Genomic DNA, 27,368 nt, shown 5'->3' on the forward strand with positions numbered 1-27,368 from the left:
AATTTATGAAGGAAGAAGTTTAGGCTTTTCTTCTGCCAAACTGGAAACTAGGAGGTGGAATGACTTCTAGGGATTCCCGAGAAAAAGGACCGAAGTCCCCAAATTCTGTGTTGAGCTCTCATTTACCTGTCACGGTGAAAAAGAGACTTAGATATGCAAGGATTTAGAGAATTTATTAGTGTTATCAGCTAGCAGCCAGAATCCATTAAGGAGACAAAACTCATCAGTTATTTTTATAAAGAGAATTTAATATAAGAATTGTTAATGAGGTATTTGAGCTGAAAAGGCAAAACTCCCCTCCCCCAACAACAACACTAAGGCAGTGTTGTTTAATAGAAACATAATCTGAACTATCTATGTAATTAAAAAATATTTAGTAACCACATTTAAAAAAAGTAAAAGGAAATGGGTAAAAATAATTGAAGGGTATTTCATTTCCCCCAATATATCTAAAAGATTATTATTTGAAATTGATTACCAAGGTAACGAGATATATTGCATTCCTATTTTCATGTTAAGTATTAAAAATCCAGTGTATAGTTTTTACTGACAGCATATCTCAGTTTGGACAGCCGCATTTCATTCCATATGTGGATAACATTGATGGTACTGGACAGTGCAGCCCTAAGGTGTCCCTGAGGTAGCACTGGGCGGAAGCAGTAGGAGTCACTAAGATATTGGAGTTTGGGTGTCCCCAGAGTAGCACTGGGTGGAAGCTGTAGGAGTCGCTAAGATGTTGAAGTTTGGAGGGCAAAAGCACTTTGAAATTGCAGCTCAGATATCTGAAGAGGGGTGCCTCCTGGCTGGTGGGGCGCCTGTCTCTGAGTTTGGAGGCAAGGCCAGGGGTTTGGGACTCAGATCTTTGAGGAGCCTACCAGTGGGTAGAGCTGGTGTCTTCAGAGTGCAGGGTACATTGTGGTTGCTTCTGCAAGTGTGGGCAAACTGGATTAAACAGCTGCTGTGGTGACGCAGTGAGGCCTGAGTGACCAGAAAGGCTTAGACAGCAAGCAGGACAGCAGCCTTTTCTTCCTCCCGCCTTGCAGTCGCCCTCTGGCTCCCTCTATTGGCAGAGCCTAACAGGGACCCAGCTGCTAAGCACAGGATAGAAGATGCTAGGAGTCATAGCTCAATACCTGACAGAGTGGTCCATCTTAGGAAAACGCTTAAAAGGACAATTCTAACCACATTACACATTAATTACAATGGAGATCTTAATGCAGAGAACTGCGGAGAGGAACGGAAGCACCCTTGGAGATCAGTCTTTGCATTGTGCACAGGAATGATAGACCACATCCGAAGGTGCTAATACAAGGTGTTAGTAAGGATTCTTGAGATTGAAGAGAAATCCTTGAAAAGAAAACCTAAAAATTATATGCATTTAAAAGCACTGCATTCTTTCTTAGCTAAGAGTTGGGTTGGAGGGAAAAGTCCAAGTATTCAAATGATATCATCTTACTGAGTTTGCAGAGTGTAGTGGTTGAGAAAATAACAGAAATTGTGTTTTTAAACAATACTGGGGGAAAAGTGTGTGTGAATGTTCAGGAAGGGAATGATCATTCACTGCATGGAAAAATACCATAGATTTTTTTGAGAGGGAAAGTGAATGTCTAGTAATTTGATATAACTGGGAAACAAGGAAAGGGAAAAAAAAACATAAAATTAGTAGTAAACATAATATAAAAGGGAAGAAAAAAATTAAGTGTATCAGTGTTTATACTGTTAATAATTGTGACTGGCCACAGCTGCCGTTTAAAGATCAAGGCTGCCAGATTATGTTAAATACACATCACACACACCGTGAGCTATGTGTTATTTATATGACTTACACTTAAAACAAAGTAATTTGTTTTAACCTTAATAAAGGTTAAAGGTTACTGAATCGGCAAAGCTATACCAAACAAAAAGAAGTATCAGAAAAAGTACAGTGGAAGGTTATAAGCACTAAAAGAATAAAGAAGCACAATTATGTAATGATAACAAGCAGTTTATAAAGACAACAGTCATTAACCTTTATGCATCACTCAAATGAGCAGTTCAGTATATGAATGAAAAATGATTAGAAATTCAAAGACTACTTGATTTAAAAAAATAAAGGAATTTGTGTTTGTGTAATCATTCTTTCCTTAAAAATGTATACTCTGGTCTCGATGGAGGAATGCGCTGAGCTTTAACATTAAAGTGTCTATCCTGAGTAAAGGGGGAGTGAGTTAGGTGGTGTGTATGTCTGACACGGACAATGCAAGTAGAGGGGGAGAAGCTGTATTTTGATTCAAGCTTGAAAGTCCTTTGAAATAGGAAAGAAGTATTGATTCTTTCCCTCTGTAAGTCTCAGAATGGAGAATGATAATGTCTTCTCTCTTTCTCTTTCTCTCTGGCCAAGTTTCCCAAGACTGACCAGTTTACCAAGGATATAATTTCAAAATATGTGTCCTGCAAAAATGTCTCTTGCATGAAAAGGAAACATAAGTGCAAAACACTGTAAAAGGCAGGCATGCTGTATGTTTTGTATACATAAGGATACTAAGATGCTGTGATTCTAAGATACCAAGATGCTGTACACTAAGATGCCCAGAACCATGAATATTGTCCTAGTTTCTTATCTTCAGGAGGGAGCCATCTCACACTGTCATCTGTGCCTGCTGAAGCTGCCCATCTGGGAAGGGGCCAGTGCTTGCCAGAGGAGTCCATGGTTTGCCCTGCTGGACCAATGAAAGGGATTTACCCCACAGATGCCTGCATTTGACCTTAGTTCCTGTTTCCTGCAGCTGGCGCTGTGGCTGCCCTCCTCCAGCATCCAGCTGCAGCTCCATCCTGCAGGTGTTTGCAAGGGGAGGGGTGTGGAGACTTTCTAGACAAATCTTTGGTGGTGACAGGTCATGTAGGGGCATTAGCTCCCACTCCTTCTATAAAACTGTTCATTTTTAAGCCCTGTGGATGTGGCACAATTTAATAGTGTGTGTCTCTATATCCCCACTCCTACCTTTATTAAGTTGTATTTTGAATATTGTGCCAATTGGTGTATCCTTTAAGATAAAAAGTTCATTATTTTGGTTTAAGATGTCTCTAACCAGATAAAGAAGCAGCCGTAGGTCCCTGTGGTAGGGTGGAGACAGGGGTGATTCAGTGTTGTGTAACTTGGAGAGTTTAACTGAATTCCTAAGGGAGAAGGGGGTGCATAGGCCCTAGATACATTGACATAACTTGTGAACTAAAATCAGAATTCTTTTCAAATATAAATGCATTTTTCAGTGCACTAGCAGAGAGTATTTGATAAGAAAATGGTCTCAGCGCTAGCTGGTTTGGCTCAGTGGTTAAAGCATTGGCCTGTGGACTGAAGGGTCCCCGATTGGATTCTGGTCAAGGGCACATGCCCAGGATTGTGGGCTCGATCCCCAGTAGGGGACGTGCAGGAGGCAGCCGACCAATGATGTTTCTATCTCTCTTTCCCTCTCCCTTCCTCTCTGAAATCAATTATATATATATACATACATATATATATATATATATAGATATATATATAGATATATGTGTGTGTGTGTGTGTGTGTGTGTGTGTGTGTGTATATATATATATATATATATATATATATATATATATATATATATATATATATAAAATTTGCCCAAGGTCACAAAACTAGTGAGAGGTGTAGCCAGACAGCCTTCTTTAAAATATATATTTTTTAAATCTTAAAAAAAAAGAACAAAAGAAAATGGTCCCAGAAAATGAAAGTCAGGTAGAACTTGTTCCCAAGTGAGAACTGAAATGGTGACTTTAGGTACAGAGTAATACCCAGTGTGGGCATGGTCAGTGATCACCTAGAAGGGGAGATGGCAATTGTTGGATTCCATCTGTGGGTGATCCCCAATAATAGTCGTAGGCTTCCAGTCCTGGGCTGAGTTTTCTTTCATCTGGCATCATTTTGAAGCTTTGCAGGAAAATCTCTAAATTGTGACTAAATTTTAGTGTGAATGAAAACAGAATCACTTATTCTTCTTTTAAAATACATTTTTTATTACTGATTTCAGAGAGGAAGGAAGAGGGAGAGAGAGATAGAAACATCATTGATGAGAGAGAATCATTGATTGGCTGGAGAATCACTTATTCTTAATGTTATTGTAGAAAAGAAGGTAAACCTCGCTTATTAAACTCTGAATGACATTTTAAATGATATTTATGTGGAAGTGTAGATGACCAGAATAAATGTCCTCTTGGCTACATCTCAGAACCAGGTTGTAAGCTGGTAACATACTACTGATTTACTTTATGGTTAGCTAGACTGCAGTTATTTTACTTTCTAAGACAGGGTTAGTTATTGCTGAGTTACTATTATGTAAAGAGTACCTGTGTTCCATAGTATTAAACTGTGCTCATCTTCTGTATTCATTCTTTCAAAAATATTTATTGAGTGTCTGCCAAAAGCCATATACTTTTTAGTGTCTGGGCTATAGTGGTGCATAAGACAAAGTTCTTATCCCATGGCTCACATTCTAATATATACTCGTGTGTGTGTGTGTGTGTGTGTGTGTGTGTGTGTGTGTGTGTGTGTGTCTTCTATAGACTGCAGGCTGCAAAGTCAAGCTCTCTGGCTACACTTCTCACTAGCCTTGTGACCTTGGGCAAATTATAACTTCGGTTAGCCTGAGTTTTACATAGCTTCTCTGTACCTCAGCCTCCTCATCTGAAATACAGTAATCGATTTGATAAGGCTGTTGTGAGGATTCAGTGAGTTATACTGTACCTGGCACAAAGTAAGCATTAATAAATGCTAATTTCTTCATCTGTGAAACATATAAATATTGTATATAGATACATATAGATATGATATATTAATGTAATATGGTTATGTTAATGTACATCTTATGAATTTATTTTGAAAGTTCAATGGATAAACATTCCTTCCAGGGTTTTAAATAATTTTAACTGAGAAATATTAAGCTTGCTATGTACTTTTATTTTTGTAAGTTCTTATTAATAGAAAGCAGTATATTTATTCTGTCATTAATTTTAATAGTCTTACAATTAGTTCTCTGAATTACCAGTTCAGCTTTTCTGTTTAAAAAATGAACCGTAAACAGTATTTTGAGTGCTAGTTCAGCATGTTCTGACAAAGTATGATGCATTAAAATAAAATTCATCATTAGCATTAAAAACGACCTCTGAGGTTGTAGGCCTTCATTTTTCTTTTCCAGTGTTGGAAACAGTCTTTCTGAGTCAAGTACATTGCAGTACTTCGCAGATATTATCTGTGTATAATGGTCATAGTTCAATTTTAAATAAATCATTTCATCAAATCACTTTATCTCTAACAATGTCAGTTTTCCATTTATTCTCACCCATTATCTGAGGTTCTTATCAACTTTCCCTCAGTAATATAATGGCCTTATATATGAAATTATAAAGTAATTTTCCAAGCTAGAATTAGATAGAATTACTTCTGTGTCAACCTACATGAAGATAAATCTGAGTATTTATGAATGGCTAAATGAGCAGTATATAAGTTCAGAGAAACATTTAGGACCATGTTGGGAAAGGGCTGGTAATAATTTTGGCTCTGGCAACCTCTGGCTGGATATAATGATAAAAAATAAAAAATCTTGTTTTAGATTAATTATGAATAATACAGGGTTTTCAAACTGTCCTTGTATGACCACGAAGGTGAGTAATGTAGTGGGAACTAATTCCTATAGGAGTTTACTTTCAGAGGTTTGAGAAGCTTGGCTTTGAGGACCAGATCAGATCATCTCACGTCTCCTGTGCCCTTGTCCACATCTCAGTTTTTCTCCTTAAAAAGGGGACATAGTAATGCCTCTTCCATGGAAGGAAATGAAGTTGAGTATATAAAAAATGCCTTGCTAAAGTTATCTTTAAAATGCCCTTCCCGCCTTCTTAAACCCTTTTGGTTCTTTGGAATAAAACAATATTGGCTAGTTTTATGTAGAAACCAAAATATATAGAACTAGATTTGTATATACTAGCTACCTGTGGGAGCTGAATGTATATCAGTAGCTTATTGTTATTATTATTATTTTTTTTTCATTTAAAAGAACAGGTTCTAATAGTATTTATTAAAGGAGATTTGCTTGGTGTTTAGAAATTGATTTTGCTGGTGTATCTTAAATCTCTCACCTGACTGATAATATTCTAAGTTACTAGGGCCTGTGATACAAGGGCAGAGCAGACTGGTATTTGTTTCATTAAGCTTAGGCAAGCTATCCAATTACTTAATGCAAATAAGAAAAGTTTACACTAAACTCCTACTACTTTGCTTAAAACTCTAGAGAATTTAAATGAGGAGAGATCCGTATTTAAAGGAAGGAAATTTAAATGAAACTTATTATCACGGGCTTAATGTAGAATAATATTAGGCCAGGAGATCTGAGATAGTAAGTGGGAAATGCCAATAAATAAAGAGAATGTATTCTCCAAGATACTTGGTAAGTTTAGTTTTATTTTGAGATAATTCTTAAATCTTTGGCAACCCAAGTTAATAATGAAAGACTTATTTTTATCTCTTGCCTTCTCTTCATGTGATAGGGACCTTAACAGTGAAGTGCTGCCTCTCATTGTCAGGGAGCACTTCCCCTTCTTTCCCTTGCAGAGTGTTTACAGAACAACCTGCTCTGACTATAGCGCAGCATTGGGCGGTAGCTTTCAGTGAGGCCCAGCAAGCATTGTCATCTCATTCGGCTCAGAATGAGAGAGAAGTTGTTTGAACATCTACCTTTCATAGATGACCATTGAATTAGGGCAGCTTGGTGGAATATAAAGCTAAGGGCACTGAGAATACAAGCAGCTGTTCTTTGCAAAATTGTTGTGAAAGGATCTAAATGAATCAGTGGGAGAGGACACTTATAAGAAGAAAATGTTGCTGTAAATGAATTTCTTGGAGGGGAGAGTTGGGGAGATGAGGAGTAATACAGCTTAGAAGTGTTCAGTCTGTTGCTTTTACTTCTAAAGTAAAAAAGGAAACCTCAGCTAGTTACACCATTTATGTGAAACTCGGCCCTTTAGAATAATTGGAAAGAAAGCAAAACTGTCTTCTAAGTTTTTTTTCTAAAGTGCCAAGGCGATTTTAAGCTTTAGTGGACCCTTTAAGCCTTGCATTAATTTTTATTGAAAACTGTGTGTGTTGTGTGTGTCCGTGAGTGTGCTGTGGGGATGTGCCTGTGTTTTAAGAGAGCTCCCTCTGTGTCCCTAGATCTGCCAACCTTTGGTCTCTGAAACAGCAGTCACAGAATCTAAGACACTGGCCTTCCCTATGCTGCTATGTCAGTATTAATTAGATTTCAATTCAAATATCAGCTCCCTCTCATATAATTTCACAGTATCCACACTTTGTATAAATAATGTTTTTTTCAGAGTTTGAGCTTCTTGAGGGTAAGGACTGTCTCTTTTGCTCATCATTTTATTCTCAGTAACCAGAATAGTGTCTGTCACCTAATAATTATACATAATTATATTATGTATATATATATATATATTTTAAATATATTTTATTGATTTTTCACAGAGAGGAAGGGAGAGAGATAGAGAGTTAGAAACATTGATGAGAGAGAAACATCGATCAGCTGCCTCCTGCACATCTCCCACTGGGGATGTGCCCGCAACCCAGGTGCATGCCCTCGACCGGAATCGAACCTGGGACCCCTCAGTCCGCAGGCCGACACTCTATCCACTGAGCCAAACCGGTTTCGGCATATTATGTATATTGAATGAATTTGTGAATCCCATTTATTCTGACTTAGCATACAGTTTTATCAAGTAGTAGGAAACTCGAATGAGACTAGAAATATAAGTGCCCACTGAGATAACGATAAAATTTGGAGTAAACACTCCATAGTTTCATTTATTCCCTGCTATCACTTTTCTCACGAGTTTTAATGGAATGGGGAATAATATATTTAATGTATGATGCTTGTAAAACTTTTAGCTGAAAGGGACCTTAGGACTATATGTGGTTATATATATAAAATATGTAGTTCAATCTTCACATTTTAAAGCTGGGAAAACTGAGGTTTATTAAATTGTCCAGCTAAGTTGCTGGTAAGTAATGAGGATTTGTTCTGGGACCTCTCCTAAACTCCTAAAGATACAGGCCTGTTTATAAGGATAAATGAAAGTAAAGGTAAGAATTAAGAAAGGAAAATAATTTTCTTTTTAGTCAGTTTGTGCCACTCCCAGTCTCTCTGCAGCCAAGAATCAAGCACAGCTAGGTACGGTATTCCACAGGCTGTGATAGCATAGGGTATAGAAAATCTTTTATATTGAAAATATTATAACATCCTGCTGTTTTAAGGGACTTAGTGTATTCTGGGATTAAATCGCACTCGTGACAGTTAGAACATGTTGGCTTGGCCCTGTAGGCTTCAACTCACCTAGTTGTTTCTAAAATTCTGTTTCTACAGCTGTTTTTCATTTTTTGTCTGAGTTTGGAAATATGCCATTCATTCCTTTATGTATGGGCACATTCAGAAGTATTTGAACACTTACCGTGTGGCAGGGACTGTTAAAAGAATTGGGGATAGCCCGGCCTGTGTGGCCCAGTGGTTGAGCATCAACCCATGAACAAGGAGGTCACGGTTCAATTCCCAGTCACTGCATATGCCCAGGTTGTGGGCTTGATCCCCAGTAGGGAGCGAACAGGAGGCAGCCAGTCAATTCTTTCTCATCATTGATGTTTTTATTTCTCTATTTCCCCCCCCCTTCTTTGAAAAAAAAACACCCCAAAACCCAAACATTAAAAAAATGTGTCTATATATAAAAAAAAGCATCAGGATATAGCAGTGAACAAAAGCAGACCAGGTCCTTGCCCTTGTGGCAAAGAAAGAAAGGCATGTGAAAGGATGGGGCTGCCAGGTCATTATTGCCAATTTTTTATTTTAGAAGCTCTTGATGGTAATAAAAAGAAAACAGAACTTTTTATTGATGAAAAATTGGAAACAAAGATAGAGGAAACAAAGCTGTATGTGGTGAATTGGGAGATTTTTCTTCTTTTCAGAAAATCACTGCTTTCTCTGTATTTCTGACCCCATAGTGGGTATTATTGCTGCTACTTACCTAACGTGTTGATTGCTTATTCTGTCACAGGCATTGTGCTAAGTGCTTTGTGTATATAGAACCCTGTAAGGTAGGGATTATACCATCCATTTTACTCTGAGAATACAGGACCCAGGGAGGTTCACTAAGTGCTTACTCAGCTAGTAAGTGGTCCAGCCTTGATTCGGACCCAGGAGTCGGTCTCCAGAGTTTGTGCCTCTGGGCCAAGTATTAAGTATTACAAGCTGAATAACCTATATTTTTATTTTGACAGTAAAGGTTTTTGTGCTCAGTTTTTTGCTTTTATTTGTTAACTTGCCAAAACTTCATGATATTTCTTAAAGTTCAGCCACTTTTAACTCCATGTGTAATTAAAATTTATGCCATATGCAAGAAGATGCAGAAAAAACATGTATTATTAAAATATACTTTTTAAAAATGTGATATACCAAATATGGTAGACATGAGAAAAGTCTAGTGTATAGAACTCATTGTATAAGTAGTTTTTCTAGTCGTCTTCTATATGTATCTAAAGTGCCCTGTGAACACAGTGCGTGCCATATAGTATAGGTGACCCGTAAATGATAGTAATTTTTAGTATTTTCGTTTCTACTTCACTTGTAAAGTAGGTAATAATTTTTACTTTCAGATGATATGCTTTTAAAATACTTTAACAGCAGAGGATGATAACCTGATTCAGTAACCTCAGCATTCATATGTGGACCTCTCCTTTTATATATCTCCAGGATTTATTTGGGTAAAACTGCATTTTGGTAATTGAGGGCTGAGGCCCACAAACTTCAGTATGCATCAGAATCTCTTGGCAGGCTTCCTACAAGACAGTTTTCTGACCACCCAGAGTTTCTGATCCCAGGAGGTGTGGGGTGTATCTGAGGATTTGCCTGGCATTCTCCCAGGTATTGCTGGTTTGTGGATCGTAGTTTTAGAATTGCCACTCCAGGAGTGACATGACTTCTAATTATGGCTGTTCTCTTACAGTCATACATGCCCAGTGAGTTAACGTGTGGAGTCATGATGTTGCTGTTCTTTTTGTGAAATTTATTTTGATATGATATAGAGAAATTTGGTTTGTATAAGTATAATTGCTCTTTATTGCTTAAGAAAAAATATTCTAGCAGTTGCTTTTGCATTAGACAATTTCAAAGTGCTCGTTTTAATTTGTTTCTATTCATCTTTATTTAAGAACACAAAGGCAAGCAGGTTTAATTTTTAGGGGGAGGAACGCATTACAACTTTTGATTTTAGAAGCTCTTGACGATAATGAAAAGAAAACGGAACTTTTTATTGATGAAAAATTGAAAACAAGGATAGAGAAAACAAAGCTGTATGTGGTGAATTAGGAGATTTTTCTTCTTTTCAGAAAATCACTGCTTTCTCTGTATTTCTGACCCCATAGTGGGTATTATTGCTGCTACTTACATGGTGATTTTATCTGTTATAATTGATATCTGAGGAATATAGTGTATCAGGATGACGTAGCGATTTAAAAATAGCAACACAAACTGTTTTCTTTTGCTCTTTTCAAGAATTATTTATTTAATTACTTATTTGTTTATTTTTCTGGCCCTCACCCCACGATATGTTCACTGATTTTAGACAGAGGGGTGGGGGGAAAGGGGGTGGAGAGAGAGAGAGAGAAAGAGAGAGAGAGAGGGGGAGGGAGAGAAACATTGACTGGCTGCTTTCCTTTCATCCCCCTGACTGGGGATCGAACCCACAACCCAGGCATGTGCCCTGACTGGGAATCAAACCATGACCTTTCGGTCCACAGGAGGATGCTCCAAACTACTGAGCCAAACCAATCAGGGCTCAATCATTTTTTAAAATTAAAATTTGATAGACTAGTACTGAGTTCCATTTGTTATTCATCATTTTCACTTATAAAGTAGGTTTCACTGAGAATTTCACTTATACCAGTGTAACAATTTTACCTTTTCTTTTCAAAGCATGGCTTAGACCTTTGGGGATATGATCGTATAGAGGGGTTATTCTCTCCAAGAAGAAAAGGCAATCAGAAAATCTTTGTCCATGAAATTAAACTGAAATGTATGCTCATTTATCTGAATACCTTTATGTGCCAGGCTCTATGGTGAAGATCGGTGCCAAAGTAATTTATCTTTTTCATGCACAATGAGGGGTTTTAGTGGATTGTAAGTTAATATGACCTAATTGTGATGAGGTTTCTGATAAACCTAATGCAATAAGATGCTTTATTAATACAATCAGCATTGTGTGCAGGTTTTGGGAGGTACAGTTCTGCTGTTTTATTTTGCTAGACCGTAGTGTTACATTTGGTTTAGAGCTAAGGGACAAATTGGAGCAGTTCCAGAGGTGAGGAGCTCTGCTGTTGAAAGGTCTGGCTACTTTTGCATATGAGGATTGTTGGAAAATGGGAGTAATTCACTGGGTGGGAAGACATTTTAAAAATATATATATATTTCTATTGATTTCAGAGAGGAAGGGAGAGGGAGAGATAGAAACATTAATGATGAGAGATAATCACTGATTGGCTACCTCCTGCATGCCCCCACTGGGATCAAGAACACAACCTGGGCCTGTGCCCTGACTGGGATTTGAACCATGACCTCCTGGTTCATAGGTAGATGCTCAACCACTGAGCCACGCCTGCTGGGCCAAAAAGACATCTTAATTGTGATTTTAGTCCCCTGCTGTAATATAAGATCCATGAGGACTGTGACATGCCCACCTTGTTCAGCACTGTGTTATCAGTGCCTCCTATAGTGTCTGCTATGTATTCAAAACACAGTTGATTTTTGTGGGGAAGAGATGGTCACCTTCAAATATTGGTCTTGTAGATGCTTGTTAATTAGATTTATTACTTATATCTCAGAGAGCATATGGTGGCATCGGAATTTTTAGGCGGCCAGATTTCAGTTTTACATAAGAACTTTGTAAAACTAGCTTAGCAGTCACACTGGTAAACTCCATGTATTTTAATTCTGTTATTTTAAATGCTCAGGGAAGAGCTGCATGGGGATTTACTAGAAAATACAACTGCTTTTGATAAAGTGTTGTCAAAATGATTTCAGCTGTTTCTCTTTATTTAAGTACTTTATTAAAAATAATGTCAACTAATAAATGTTTTCTTTCTAATTTAGACCTTTCTTGTCTTTTCAGACTAAAGCAAAGCAAAGAACTGGACCGAGAGAGGGCTCTTGCCAATGAGCAGTTAACCAGAGCTATTCTCCGAGAGAGGATATCGAGTGAGCAGGACCGCACGAAGGCAAAGCACCTGGTGAGCAGGAAACAAATAGTGGAAATGTCTTGTCTACAGGAAATCTCTGATATTTGGGGAAAGCTACATCAGCTTTTAGAGTTGATAAAATTTATGTTCTCTTTGCTTCAATTTCCTTGTTTTTGCCTTTTACAAGTAGTTGGCAATTTGCTGAGATTAACCACGAAGGACTTAAAAAGACAGGTAACTTCAGAATTATTGAAATAAAGTCAACACAGAGACATAGGTACATGCATGTTGCCTGAAGGGATAGTGTGTGTGTGTGTGTGTGTGTGTGTGTGTGTGTGTGTGTGTTTCGTCCATCCATCCGTCCGTCCGTCCTTCCTTCCTCCCTTTTGATTTTATTGTATTGGAAATCTCTGGGGTGAGCAGCCTTGCTTGTTTCTGTGCTTCTGATGACTGCCAGATGTTAGTCTGGGAACTCTCCAGCAAAGGTGAGAAAGGTTGGATCAGTCACTTTCTGGGCTTTAGAAAGGGGAAAACATAGTGCAAGGGCTTTGAGAAACCAAAAGAAATAATTAAAACACTTTTTTTTTAATTTAAAGAAAAGATGATATAAATATGTCTAAAAATAACTAGTAATAGAAGAAAATTTAAAAGGCATTCATCAATTTGTCATTATCTTGCAACCATTCCTTTCATTGGGTGTGTTTCCCTCTAGACCAGGGGTGGGCAAACTTTTTGACTCGAGGGCCACAATGGGTTCTTAAACTGGACCGGAGGGCCAGAACAAAAGCATGGATGGAGTGTTTGTGTGAACTAATATAAATTCAAAGTAAACATCATTACATAAAAGGGTACGGTCTTTTTTTTTTTAGTTTTATTCATTTCAAACGGGCCGGATCCAGCCCGCGGGCCGTAGTTTGCCCACGGCTGCTCTAGACAGTTCAAAAAAATGTTTTTATTGATTTTAGAGAGGAAGGGAGAGGGAGAGAGAAAGAAACATTGACGAGAGAGAGAGAAAAACATCAGCTGGCTGCCTCCTGCATGCCCCTTGCTGCAGATCAAGTCTGCAACTAGGGCATGTGCCCTGACCAGGAATCGAACCTGTGACCTCTCGGTGTCCTTAGTTTAGCAGGCATTTGGGAATTGTTGAAAATTTTAAGAAAAGGGCAGTTTCTGTTCTCTTATTCTTTCTCTCAGCCCTTTCTTTGGGAGGCTAACCTTTGACTGCATACCAATACGTAGAAACAGTTAAAGGAAGTTAGCATGTAATGAATCCATTACTTCAGTGACTCATCCAGGATCCAGGCTGAATGGGTAACGTGAAGCTGGAATGGAGGTGATGGATTAAGAAAGAAATGTCAAGGTACTGGCTGGTAGCCATCATGAGGGGCGCACATGTTGATTGGAACCGAGGCCAAGACATGCGGAAGGAGAGCCAGGGGGATGATTTCAGAATTAAAGGCAGTAAGTGTTGAGTACTTCGATCATTGGTTATATCTGCTGTACTCCTGAGAGTCATCTTCACTAATGTCACAGCCTCCCAATTTGAGGGCCAGGAATGGAGTGGAGAGGGTTAATAGTGATGATGCAGAAGGAAGGCTGGGGTCGAGCTTTTAGTTTCTAGCAGGTAGAAGAATCTTTGGCTGGCATTTTTCTTTGTGCCCCCGTTTTTTTCTCTTGTCTTTGAAGCACTCCTTTCTCTACTTTCTTTGTGCCTAAATTTGGACATATTGTCATGTTCTTTTAGTTCAGGGAGATAAGCAAGATTGGGATTTAAGAACACATTAAACATACACACATATATTAAAGCATAAAAAGAGTTTTCACCAAAAAATGTGAAAATACAAGAATTTCTTATTTAACAGTAACTAAAATATTATGTAATGTATTGTAAACTTCGTTGGAATAGCTATCTTCAGCCCATTTTTCTCTTTGTAACTTGCAAATCTTGTGTATTACACACATGTATATTTTAGCATGTTAAACATAAACTGGCCTTGTATGTTCTGTTTTGTTAGGTCTTGTCTTTGTGATTCTGGGGATGTAGAATACAGATGGCAAATTGCCATGCTCTCAACTCCTGCATTTCAGCATCTATTATAATATTAGCCAAATAAAGCCTCAAAGCCCTTAGGGCAGTGGTTCTCAACCTTCCTAATGCCGCGACCCTTTAATACAGTTCCTCATGTTGTGGTGACCCCCAATTTCATTGTTACAAATTGAACATAATTAAAACATAGTGATTGATCACAAAAACAATATGTAATTATATATGTGTTTTCCGATGGTCTTAGGCGACCCCTGTGAAAGGGTCATTCGACCTCCAAAGGGGTCGCGAGCCACAGGTTGAGAACTGCTGTTTTAGGGAATAAAAGTAGAATTTATACAATAGGATCATCACTGAGTCAGAGGATTCTGTCCTGGCTTGAATGTTCTCAGACATCTGAGTGACAGTTCCTGGCCACAGCAAGGTGGCTGCCTAACAGTTTTACCAAATTATCCCCTTCATTGTTATTATTCATTATTATAGAAGGCATGCATATTCATGGGTAAAGATCAGAAAATAAATACAAAAAATATTAACCCACTTAAATTTCCACTATCCAGAGATAGTTACTGTTAAGTTTCTGGTTTATTGTTTTTATATTTCTTTTCACATTCCACTAAGTCTCTATAAAACAGAGTATATGTATACATATGGGAATATGTATACACACAAACATAGGTGATAATAAACTTAGTCTTGTTTAACTCATGTAATAACCTTCATTTAAAAAATTAGACTATATGAGAAAGGTCTTTCTATACCACTAAGTGTATATGTGTGTAGTCACTTTTAATGGTTGAATGTATCTAACTGGATTTTTCTTTGATTATTAAAATAATTCAGGGATATTTTAGAAAACTTGGGAGATATAAAAATTACTGAGGACCCAGCTCATATGCATGAGGACAGCTATTATAAAAAAGACAGACAACAACAAGATTGGCAAAGATGTTGTGGCAATATAAAATGGCAGAGCCACTGTGGAAGACAGTATGGCAGTTTTTCAAAAAATTAAAAATAGAATTACCATATGTTTCAACAATCCCACTCATGGCTATTTATCCAAAAGAATTAAAAGAGTGACTCAAGGAGATATTTGTATGCCCATGTTCATGGCAGCATTATTCACAATAGCCACAAAGTAGAAGCAACCCAAGTGTATAGTAGATGAATGGATAAACAAAACCGTGGTCTATACAGACAATGGAATGTTATTCAGCCTTAAAAAAGGGAAGGAAATTCTGACACATCGTGCAACATGGGTGAACCTTGAGGTCATTGTGCTAAGTGAAATAAGCCAGTCACAAAATGACAAATACAGTGTGACTCTACTTACATGAGGTGTCTAGAGTAATGAGATTTATAGAGACAGTAAGCGGAAGGGTGGTTGCCGGTGCTGGAGGGGAGGGAGGAGTGGAAAGCTTTTTAATGGGTATGGCATTTCAGTTTTGCAGGATAAAGAGAATTCTGGAGATGGGTTGCACAACAATGAGAATGAACTTTATATTCTTGAACTGTATATTTCAAAATGGTTAAGACGGTAAATCTTGTTATGTGTATTTTACCACAATTAAAAGTTAGAAAAGAATTATTAAAGATGTAAGCAATATTACACATACTTTTCTATTCAAAATTGTTTAGGTGGACAATTTAATTCTAACATGTATTACTCCATTTCTTATTAACTAGATTGCTTTTCATCGCTGGGTACCATCCAGGTTTCCAGATTCTGCACCGCACCACCTTGTAAAATGAGCGGTGTGGAACTCCAGGCCTGCTAGTGTCCCTTACTTTCGTGATCCTGAGCTGGGGACGCGGGCATCCTCAGAACCATGATCCGTGTCAGCGTCACCCCGGGAACGCTAGCGCTGCTCTGCTGCGAGAGCTGGGCTCCCATTGCTGTGTTCTCAACCCTAATACGTGGGGCCCTGAGTGAGGGCCAGACATTGATGTGTTCTTCTTTATTTAGAACCCAAATGTTGCAGCCTGTAAGAAAGTAAAGGTTAGATTTCACACATTTGAAGGAATTGGAAAGCTGTCTTTCTGGAGAACTCGGGAAAAACACACACAAAGCCGATGTGGTGTTGGTACTGTGAAATGAAACGAACTCCTCCCTCCTCCCCCATCTTCCTCCCCCACCAGCAGTTGACACTTGGATTGCTGTCTTTTTAGATGTGAATCCAGGCTTTTCCTCCCACAGTTGTAGATGCTGGCTTTCTTAAAGCTCTTTGAAGGGCAAAGTCATGGTGGCCCTGTCGTTGAAGTTTCAAAATAGGATCAGATCGAAATTTTCCCCTTTGGAAGAATTGCTTTAGCTGGAGAAGCCGGCAAGTCCTGCTCTAGATTCAAGAAGGGTATCCCAGCCACCCATTCTACCTCTCGGTGACCGGTACCAGTTTTCAATCAGCTGATTTCACCCCAAAGCTTCTGGGGTGGCAGTTCACTGATAATTTATGCACACAAAATGTTAATTAAAATCCACATTAAAGCTGTGCTTCTTAGGAGCAGGAAAGCACCTGCTCCTAAGAGTGAAGACTAAACAAGAGGAAGCCTGTAAAGTTAATGCAACGTGACATTTTGTGTGATGTTTAAGATCTCGTACAGATCAATCTAATATTTGCTGTGTCGTCAGATTTTTTTTTTTTAAATATATTTTATTGATTTTTTACAGAGAGGAAGGGAGAGAGATAGTTAGAAACATCGATGAGAGAGAAACATCGATCAGCTGCCTCCTGCACATCTCCCACTGGGGATGTGCCCGCAACCCAGGTACATGCCCTTGACCAGAATCGAACCCGCGACCCTTCAGTCCGCAGGCCGACGCTCTATCCACTGAGCCAAACCGGTTTCGGCGATTTTTTTTTTTTTTTTTTAATCACAGAGCAGGAAGCTGTATTTTTTTGACTTTTCAAATATATTTGATTTCTTCTTAAAATGTCAATTAAAATTTGATTGACTTCTTTTTCTCTCATTTTAACATTAGTCATTCCTTATCACTGCAGAATTATGTTGTATTGTCTTTTTAAATTTAAACTTGAAAAGAAGCCCCACTTTACTTAAGGGGATAGCTACTGAAGTATTCTGGAGTTTATCCAAACATACATGTGAAATAATTTTCTTCCTCTTTGGACAGATACTTTATTGAGTGCTTACTGTATGCTAGATACTGAAGATATAGAAATGAAGACAAAATCCTGTCCTTAAGGAATTCACAGTAAAATGTGGGAGATAGACTTAAAATAATGTTAAAAAGTGTTAAGTCTGTTATAGCGCCATGCTACTTACATTTTTGTGAGAATTCTCACTTTAGTGAAAGCAGGGACTTTTTTTTTTTTTTTTTTAACTCATTGCTGTTTTTCATTTATTCACATTCAGACTTATTTCACACATTCAAGTGCCTAGTATGTGCCATTGCCTAGCAAAGAGTCAACAGTCAGTTAATACTTGCTGATGAAGTAAACAAAGACTTGAATCTACCTAAGCCTGTAAGTGGGAGGAGAGGAAAAGGGGAGGAACCTTTCCTAGGCAAGTGGTGCCTGAGCTGAGGCCTGCGGTGAGTGTAGGCATGCACTTCGCGGGGAGCAGTGGGGATGATCCAGCCTGTGACATTGCAGGCAAAAGCATGGGGACAGTGGGACACTACCAGGGACGGCCGAGTGGGAAGGGCAGTGCCAGGAGTGTTGAGGGATGAGGCAGAAGTTGGTTAAGGTCCTGAGTTTCATAGAGCATAAGGTTTGAAGGGGACAAATGAAATAGTTAGGTGGGCATTTTGATAGCTCATTCTAGCGACATGTGAAGGATGGACTAGAGGAAGAAATGAATGGAAACTGAGAAATCATTAGTCAGATCATTAGGTATTTTGGCCCCTTTCAACATTCCCCTCCATCACAAATTTGTTAAACACCTACTGTGTGCTAGGCACTGTTCGTTGCTAGAGATGCACAGGTGAATTCAACCTGGTTGCTTTTCCTCACAGTCTCCAGTCAAGTGTAGGGTTGTGGGGAAAAGCATTCTTACCTTCAGTTTTGTTTTTCTATTTATGCTACAATTTTGAATTTGTAAAAACCTCATACTATTTAGGAAAAAAAGCCTTACAAAATTAGGGCAGGTGAGTGCATAAATCTAGTTTTTGCAAATTTAAGCAACTGTTTCACCAAAATGTCACTTTTTCTTTCCCAGTTTCCTTTTTGTCTGCAATGTACCAGTGAAGCAATCAATAATTGATTAATTTTGTGCTGTGTCCTTTTCAGTGTTTTGTTTGTGCTTCAAACTGTGACAGTTGAAATTTCATGGTAAAAGAGAAAAATGTTCTGAATTTGGGATATGGAGGGAAATGACTAAGTCAGAGGAAGTAGATAATAATACCACTGCTGCCCAGGTATAAGCGAGGCCCTGCCCAAGGGCAAAGGATACAATTGGGGCTGTAATGTTGCTGTGATCAAGAAGGCTCATGCTCAGAAGTTCTGTGTAAAACAACAGCGAGTGATCATTTGGGGCTTTTAGTATCGATAATTATCCAGGTGAATGAGTGACAATGTAGCAGCGCTTATCCTGGGTTCTTTTATTGGGCACTTAACGAGAGTTAAATTTTATTTTATGTTTTGCTGTTTTTTGGGGCGCAAGTTAGTACTTTGATTTGAACTTCTATTAATGCGATCCCTCTGTTTATATATGCTTTGTGCTGGTTTTCTTGCTATATAGACCCTAAGCCCCAATTGTTTTGACATGCATTGAGTATTAATTTGCTTTCAGTTCCAAAGATGAAGTTGGTGATTCTGAGTTGTGCTTTTGAAGACTATTTAAATATAGAGTTTCTACTTTATGCTTGGGGGTCTGAGCCATTTAGATATATCTTCCTCAATGTTATTGGTGAGAATGGGCCTGGGTCCATCTGCAAGTCCCTTTCCTTCTAACTCTTTCTCAGTTACTCTCTTATTGGGAAATTTAAAGGGATGGGGGAGCAGAGCGGTAGCATCCTGTGCCTTCCGTGTGTTTGGATCCATTACGGTTTCCAGCACAGAGCATCCGCGTGCCATCTTCTCTCTTTATGTCCTTTGTTATTATGTGTGGTCCTTACCTCCTGTGTATGTTAAAGCAGCGTTACTACTGCCAGCTGGAAGGCATACTGCCCTGTGAAGAGACTGTTAATCAAAGATTGCTGGTCATGGAGTGCCAGGGCAGGTTCAGGTTTGTTTGCTTGCTGCTGCCGTAGAAAAGGAGAAACGTGTTTTCTCTCAGTTTGCCAGCCCAGCCTTTGTTAAGGGCCCAGAGAAAGAATAGGACTGTTATTACAGATTGCAGGATTGCTTGTATACTGACAACTGAACCAGATGAATATATCTTTCTCAAATATACACAAACCACCCTCCCTCTCCAGCTCTGCAGAACTACCTGGGCCCTTAGCCCTACCAAGCAGCCTCAGAGCAGCGTGGTGGCATGCTGGCGGGCACCGAGGGGCTGGAGGGAAGCTTAACTCCCACTGTCCAGTGACCGCAATGTAGAGGCGACTGCCGTTGCTCGTATTGCTTTTTTCCAAGGGACTGTCTCAGCTTGTATGACCTTGTTGACAGAGTGAGTAGAGAAGAAAATAGCACAGCTGAGTATAATGCTGTTGATGGTCTTGCCAACAATAAGTTGTATTTAAAGACAGCTTTGAGGAGCAGCTCTGCTTAGAATGTGCTGTCATATTCTCATTCTAAATGTACTTTAAAAAATGCACCACGTTTCTTGCAAACTGATTGGCTCAAGGCAACTTTCGTTGAGCAGTGTCCTATGTGGCGGCCCTGCCATAAATAGCATATTGACATCCCATCACTTGGGTCATTACGGGTGTCAAGGTGAGGTATGGAGAGCACTGAGTAAAAATCCATGGGTAACGAAGGTGCAGAAAGCTAGTTATAATTCCATCTCTTTATAATGGCCTGGCATTTTGTTAACTTATTTGCTTCACTGCCTGGTCCTAAATGAACTGTCATTAGGGCTTTGGAATTTTATTGAACTGACACCAGAATCTCTTTTCCTACTGAAGAGGCTAAGAAATATGGCCCTGAGTGTTGGCTTTAACCTGTAACAAATTAAAAGTTTTACATAACCATAGTGAATTTCATCAATCCTTACAAATCCCAAATACGAGTTTTGCACAGTATGTTTTGAATGAGACTGTAAGGCACATGTTCCTTTGTGTTCAACATTGATCTGTCCACTTTGTCTTCAGTGGCGAGTCTCACACTGTCACTTCTGACACAGCCTTGAGAATTGCTTTCAGCCTGTTGTGCGTGGGCCTGTGGCTTAGTGACTTCAGTAATAGCAGGAATGGTGAATATGGGACTTACCTACCACGTGCAGTGAGATTTGCTTCCTTTTTGTTTATTGGTCATTAAATTCTTCATAATGCTAAACATTCTTCAACAGCTCTTACTTATTTCCTTTAATATCCCTGTTTTTATTGCTAAAATATGATTCCTAAATGGCACTGAGTTATGCTCTTTTTGTGTTTCTTGATATTTGGAGCTGAGCCCTGCTTTGGGGGTGTGAGGGTTTATTTTCATGTACCCTGGGTTATTCCTTTAACGTAAAGACGTTCACCATTTTGTCCCATTGTGCCTCTCTCCACTCTTTTCTTTACTAACTATATTTTAAGGATGACTTCTCCTGCAAATTACGAGGGGCAGAATTACTAAATGAAGTAAGGCCTCCATTCTCTTGAGAGCAGGAATCTGTTTACAAACCTGCAGTATTTATTACATACCTCATTTAGCTCATTCATCATTTTAATAGAAAAATGAGTCATTTTAGATGATTCTGAAATAATTCCGAGGTGAGCTACATAGCCCCAGGCAGAATATGATTTACTCAGACAGCACCAAGTTGTTTTCAAAACAATATAATGGAATGATCAGCACTAATAATTTATGATCACTTGTGGCAAACTTTATCGGATGTCTTTATTGTCACAGAAATTTGTTGATGAGATTAAATGTTTAGAGGAATTTTTGAGCTAACTTCTCTCTGTTCTTCCATCTTTTGTGGCAAATATTACAAAGTTCCATACTTAGCTGTATGTCTAAATACTCTGCCTGCTTAAAACACTGACTGTAAATTTAATTCCACATTCCTGTTTAATATTCTCTTGATAAGAAAGAACACCAGTCAGTGTCACAGGCCAGTTTTATTGGAGATTATAAACCTACTCATATACATTTTCTGCTTTGACATTAAACATTAATCCTTTCGCAGTTTCCTTAGCCTCTGATTCTCAGGAACAGACAGAGCTCACCACCTGGAACCATAGTTTTGAACCCAAAAGGAATTAACGAAGTGTTTCCAGGTGCCGTAAGCTCATGAGCTTTATTAATAACCAGCATCACAACAAAAAAATCGATATTTGTTTTTAGTACTGTTTATGTAAGTGAGAGCTTTTCAGTCCATTGTCTTATGTGGTGTTAATGAATGCTTGCGATGGGTAGAACATCTAACATTCCTGTTAATGGATGATAAAACATCCTCAAAGAGACTGGGAGCCTGAAGGTTGCCCAGGGAGAGAGCTACCAATCAGAGTCCCCAGCCTAGGTGATCTAATTGGGGCACAATTTAGCAAATTTAGTTATTGTTGTGTTTTTAACCTGTAGTGCATTGGAGCCATGTGTTAGCAAGGATGTGAGGGGCCTTTTAGGGACAAAGCTGATATTACTACAGACATTAAAAAGGCAATAAAAATTTATTCACATGATAAGCACACACGTGTGTGAAGTAAAAGCATCAAAGCACGATGGGCCTGCTCAGCACAGAGGCAGACAGCCCTGGCCACTCTAGTAGGCCTTGTGTGTCGTGCTTAGTAAAATAAAATATTCATAATCCTATCACTGCCAGGGATTAAGAATAATCTATACAAGGACACGGAATTGAGTAATACATGTTAGAATTAAATTTCCCACCTAAATCATTTTTAGTAGAAAAAGTTTTGGCACTTCAAGTTATAAATTCAGTATTCCCCAAAACATTTTCACCTGTGAATCTCTGCATTGCAGAGGATACTGGCTAAATGAGGTGTTATTAGCTATGCTTATAAAGCCATTTCCAGTGTACTTATTAAAAAAAGTTTACTGTGATCTGTTTTTAGGGGGAGGTTGTTGATATAGATACAAAAGGACTTGATTTGTAGTAATTACCTTGTCCTTATGAGAACACCAATTTATAAAGGCAGAAACTTCCCTTTTTTATGTGCATTGTAAACTTTTTTCAGGGGAAGTAAAAGATACTTTGACTATTTTTCTGCTTTGGATAATAAAGATGTTAATATGTAGGCTGCTTGTTGAGAATAGAGATAGGCTTGTTACAATAGGTTAGTTTAAAGATTATTTTATGTAATATATTTTAGCATTGACCACTTTACTCATGCAGTGAATTCAACCAATTTTATGTTTTATGTTTTTATTGAATTTTAAGAGAAACTGAAAGTGAAGATATTCCACAGGTTTTTTTTGTAAAGTCAACTTCTGAATAGAAGTTTAAAAACTATGTCATTGACCATTTTGGAGATTGGGTAAGTTAAAAAAAAATGAAACAAATTTGGAACATAATTATATAACTATACATGTATCTTTTTTTTTATACATGTATCTTAATAACTTCAGAAGTAATTGTTATTGACATCAGGTTAATTAATGTAATGGAAAGTTAGTTTATTTAAAAAATTGTAGCTTTTCCCTCACAGATCTGTAGAATGATAGGAAAGAACTGGCAACTATTTTTTCTTTGAGTCTACTATTGTAAAATTAAGAGGTGAGTATAAACATTGCTAGATTATGTATACTTTATTGCCTGTGGTAAAGACATTTTTTTAAATGTGATAAGAAATAGGATTTTGAAATTTATTTCTTAAATTGTTTACTTTTAATTAATTTTTAGCTTACAGAAAAATTGTAAGAGCAAAGAACTTGACTCATTTATCTATTTCCTTAAAAAATTGATTTTAGTGGGCAGGAAGGACGGAGGGAGGAATAGAGGTGAGGAGAAGAGAGAGGAGAGAGAGAAAGAGAGAAGAGGGGAAGGGAAGAGAGGGGAGAGGGGAAAGGAGGGGAGGGGAGGGTAAAAGAAACATCCATGTAAGAGAGAAACATAGATCGGTTGCCTCCAGGATGCCCTGACCAGAGATCAAACCCACCACCATTTGGTGCATGGGATGATGCTCCAACCAACAGAGCCATACTGGCCAGGACAGATTTATCTTTTTTGAAACATTTACCACCCTTGCTTTGTCATTCTCTCTCTTTTTACACTTTTTACACATTTTGTGAACTACTTATACATGGTTTGCAGACATCATGCCAAATTGTCCCTATGCCTTAAAAATTAGTGTATTTCTTATATAACCAGTATAGTTTTCTAAATCAAGAAATTTGCATTGATGCAATATTTTAATTTTTAATCCAGATTCCAGTATTGTTCTTTACATTATTTTTCTCCCTGCTAAAACAGGATACATTCTGGGATCATATATTGCATTTATTTGTCATGTCTTAAAACGTTTTAAACAAGATTTGCAAACTATAGTATCAAGATGAATGCCATGCTAACTTCAGTTTATAAATTCTTGCTATCTTGGTAGAGTTTTAGAAAGAGGAAAGTAGAATGGATAAAAGAAAGGGAATGAAGGCCTTACCATACTTAGATTAATATTTTATATTGTGGGTGAGGAAACAATTTTTTTTGGATATTTTCTTTCATGAACCCAAACTAAAAGCACTTAAATGCTTTCATCAGCATCTATATAGATCTTGTGTATTTTATTTTATTTATTTATTTTTAAATATATTTTATTGACTTTTTTACAGAGAGGAAGGGGAAGGGATAGAGAGTTAGAAACATCGATGAGAGAGAAACATCGATCAGCTGCCTCCTGCACACCCCCTACTGGGGATGTGCCCGCAACCAAGGTACATGCCCTTGACTGGAATCGAACCTGGGACTCTTCAGTCCACAGGCTGACGCTCTATCCACTGGGCCAAACTGGTCAGGGCAGATCTTGTGTATTTTAAACATAGCAGACACTCAAGTTTTATCATTAAAAACTGTCAAAGAGTAAACTCTTTTCTTATTTTTATACAGAGTTTTTGGAACAATAATTTAATCTGAAAAAGCCTTTTCTCTGGCACCTTCTGTAATCTCTCCCCCCCACCCCCCCCACCCCCATTCTGCTCCCTGTAATTTTAGGCAAATTGCTTTTTATTTTCTTATATTTTTGTTTCTATTTGTTTACAATGAGTACAAGGTCATGAATGTACTTTCCTTTCAAGTCTGTTACCTTGATGAAGAAATATATAAATACAGGAGTTCTTAGAATGCAAAGTTCTGTGTAGTTATAAATTGATTTTTCATGAAGTAATTTTACTTTATGAATAGGTTACCAATTCCAAGAGTCACATCTATTTTAATGTTCTTTAGTTATTTAAAAAAAAGTCCACTTAAGAATAGGAAAATATTTAAGGTTGAAAGCCTCTGTTTTCTTGGATAAATTGAATTTTGTTATTGAAAACCTTTTCTGATTAGTAGAAGTAGTTTAATTGTAGGCACAGTATTTAATCTTAGATACAGCTGGCAATCACTATATTGAAAGGGTCAAAATAAGAGGGTGGGGTCTTTCTGCTAATATGTGTTTGTTGGCTTAGAATGAAAATTCGCCCTTTGATAGCAAATAAACTTAAATTGATATCATTAAAATATATATATATATATATATATATATATATATATATAATCAAGTTAAAAGAAACAATAATTGGTCTATAGTACTTTATGCCTTTAAGAAATGACTATTAAACTAAACTAAATTTCTGTATTACAATGGATTAAACCCATGTGCTACCACCAAGTCCAAATATTAATATCTTAAAATGTTTGCCTTATTTCCTATTTATTTCTTATTTACTTCTTCAACTCATTAAAATCTTTAAATTTTCAAATTTTATGATTATTCTGTGCCCTGCCCATTTGTGCCATAATTTTTCTTTTTTAAAATTTAAATTTAATTAAGCTTATTGGGGTGACATTGGTTAATAAGATTATATAAGTTTCAAGTGTACATTTCTATGATACATGGTCTGGATATTGCACTGTGTGCCCATCACCCAAAGTCATATAATCTTTCGTCACCATATATTTGGCCCCCTTTACCCTTTCTGCCTCCCTACCCCCTTCCCTCTGGTAACCACCATAGTGTTGTCTGTGTCTATGAATTTCAGTTTTATATCCCACATATGAGTGACTTCATATGGTTAATAGCTTTTTCCAAATGACATATTTCACTTAGCATAATATTTTCAAAGTTTACACATGCTGTCACAAGTGGTAATATTTCATCTTTTCTTATGGCTGAGTAGCATTCCATTGTATATATATGTATCACATCTTCTTTATCCAGTCATTGGTTGAAGAGCACTTTGGTTGTTTTCATGTCTTGGTCACCATGAATACTGCTACATTGAACCTAGGAGTGCATATATCTTTGCAAATAAATGTTTTCAAATTTTTTGGGGAAGATACCCAGAAGAGGGATTGCTGGGACAGATGGTTAACTCTATTCTTAATTTCTTGAGGAACCTCCATCCTGTTTTCCATAGTGGCTGTACCAGTTTACATTCCCACCAGCAGTGAATGAGGGCTCCTTTTTCTCTACACCCTCTCCAACACTTATTATTACTAGTCTTGTTTATAATAGCCATTCTAACAGGTGTCTGGTGCTATCTCATTGTAGTTTTGCTTTGTATTTCCCTAATGGCTGATGGAGTTAACCGTCTTTTCGTATTTGTTGGCTACTTGTATGTCTTCTTTGGAGAAGTATCTGTTCAGGTCCTCTGCCGATTTTTAATTGTTTTTTGTTTGTTTGTTTGTTTGGTGTTGCATTGTGTGTGTGTGTGTGTATGTGTGTGTGTATTTATTGATTTCAGAGAGGAAGGAAGAGGGAAAGATAGAAACATCAGTGATGAGAGAGAATCATTGATCAGCTGCCTCTTGCATGCCCCACACTGGGGATCGAGCCTTGCAACCCAGACATGTGCCCTGACCGGGAATCCAACTGTGACCTCCTGGTTCATAGGTTGATACTCAGCCACTGAGCCATGCCAGCCGGGCTTCTTTATATATTTTGGATATTAACCCCCTTATTGGAACTGTTGTTTGCAAATATCTTCTCCCATTTGGTTGGTTGTCCTTTCAAATGGAATTTTTAGGGTTTTTTTTTAATATAAAGAACCATGTCATTTACAAAAATGGAAATTTTACTTCTTCATTTCTAATTTAGATGCCTTTTGTTTCTTTCTTTTGATGGATTGCTCTGGCTAGGACTCCCAGTAGTATGGCGAATAAGAGTGGTGAGCGTGGACGTCCTTGCCTTGTTCCTGATTTTAGAGGAAAAGCTTTCAGTTCTTCTGCTTGGAGAATCATTTTTCACCCTTTCACTTAGAGTTTGTCTTTGTCTTTGCAGCTTAGATGTGTATCCTAAAGTCAGCATATGGTTGGGTTTTATTTTTTTGATCCAGTCTGCTACTCTTTGCCTTTTTATTGGTGAATTCAGTCCATTTACATTTAGAGTAATTATTGATATGTGAGGATTTCCTATAGCCATTTTATTCTTTGTTTTATGGTAGCTCTGTGCCTCTGTTCGTTCTTTACCTTTGTGTTTTTTTCTTTGGTGACATGCCATACTTCTTTCCTTTTTTTTTTTAAAGTTGGTGTCTTAGTTTTGGGTTTTGTTTGTGTGTGGTTACTATTAGGAGTATGTAAAAGGAAGTTTCATATAGTAGTTTTTTTTTCTTCTTTTGAATGCGTCTGATCACCACCTTCCTTTGCAAATTCAGACCTTTATTCCTTTCCCTCCCCTTTTATGTTTTTGTTGTCACAAATTATCCCTGTTTATGGCTGAAAGATTGTTGGTGATCTTACTCGTAGATTTGTGAACTTCTGTTCTTTGTTTCAGGTAGAATACCCCCCTTCAGTATTTCCTGCAATAGAGGTCTTCTGATGATAAAACCTCTCAGCTTTTGTATGTCTGGAAAAGTCTTT

The 27,368-nt window shown here is 37.8% G+C and overlaps 1 protein-coding gene across 2 annotated transcripts in view; it reads left to right on the forward strand.

Annotated features, from left to right (window-relative positions):
• CHCHD3 (coiled-coil-helix-coiled-coil-helix domain containing 3) overlaps window positions 1–27,368 on the forward strand; it is a 267,475-nt gene that overhangs the window by 90,731 nt on the left and 149,376 nt on the right. For both annotated transcript variants that reach the window (XM_036328655.1, XM_036328656.1), the window contains exon 4: window positions 12,199–12,316. In XM_036328655.1, coding sequence (XP_036184548.1) covers window positions 12,199–12,316 — 118 coding nt within the window. The remainder of the gene's footprint in view (window positions 1–12,198; window positions 12,317–27,368) is intronic.

The sequence above is a fragment of the Myotis myotis genome, unplaced genomic scaffold (assembly GCF_014108235.1).
Source record: "Myotis myotis isolate mMyoMyo1 unplaced genomic scaffold, mMyoMyo1.p scaffold_m19_p_11, whole genome shotgun sequence".
In the NCBI taxonomy this organism is placed as follows: domain Eukaryota; kingdom Metazoa; phylum Chordata; class Mammalia; order Chiroptera; family Vespertilionidae; genus Myotis; species Myotis myotis.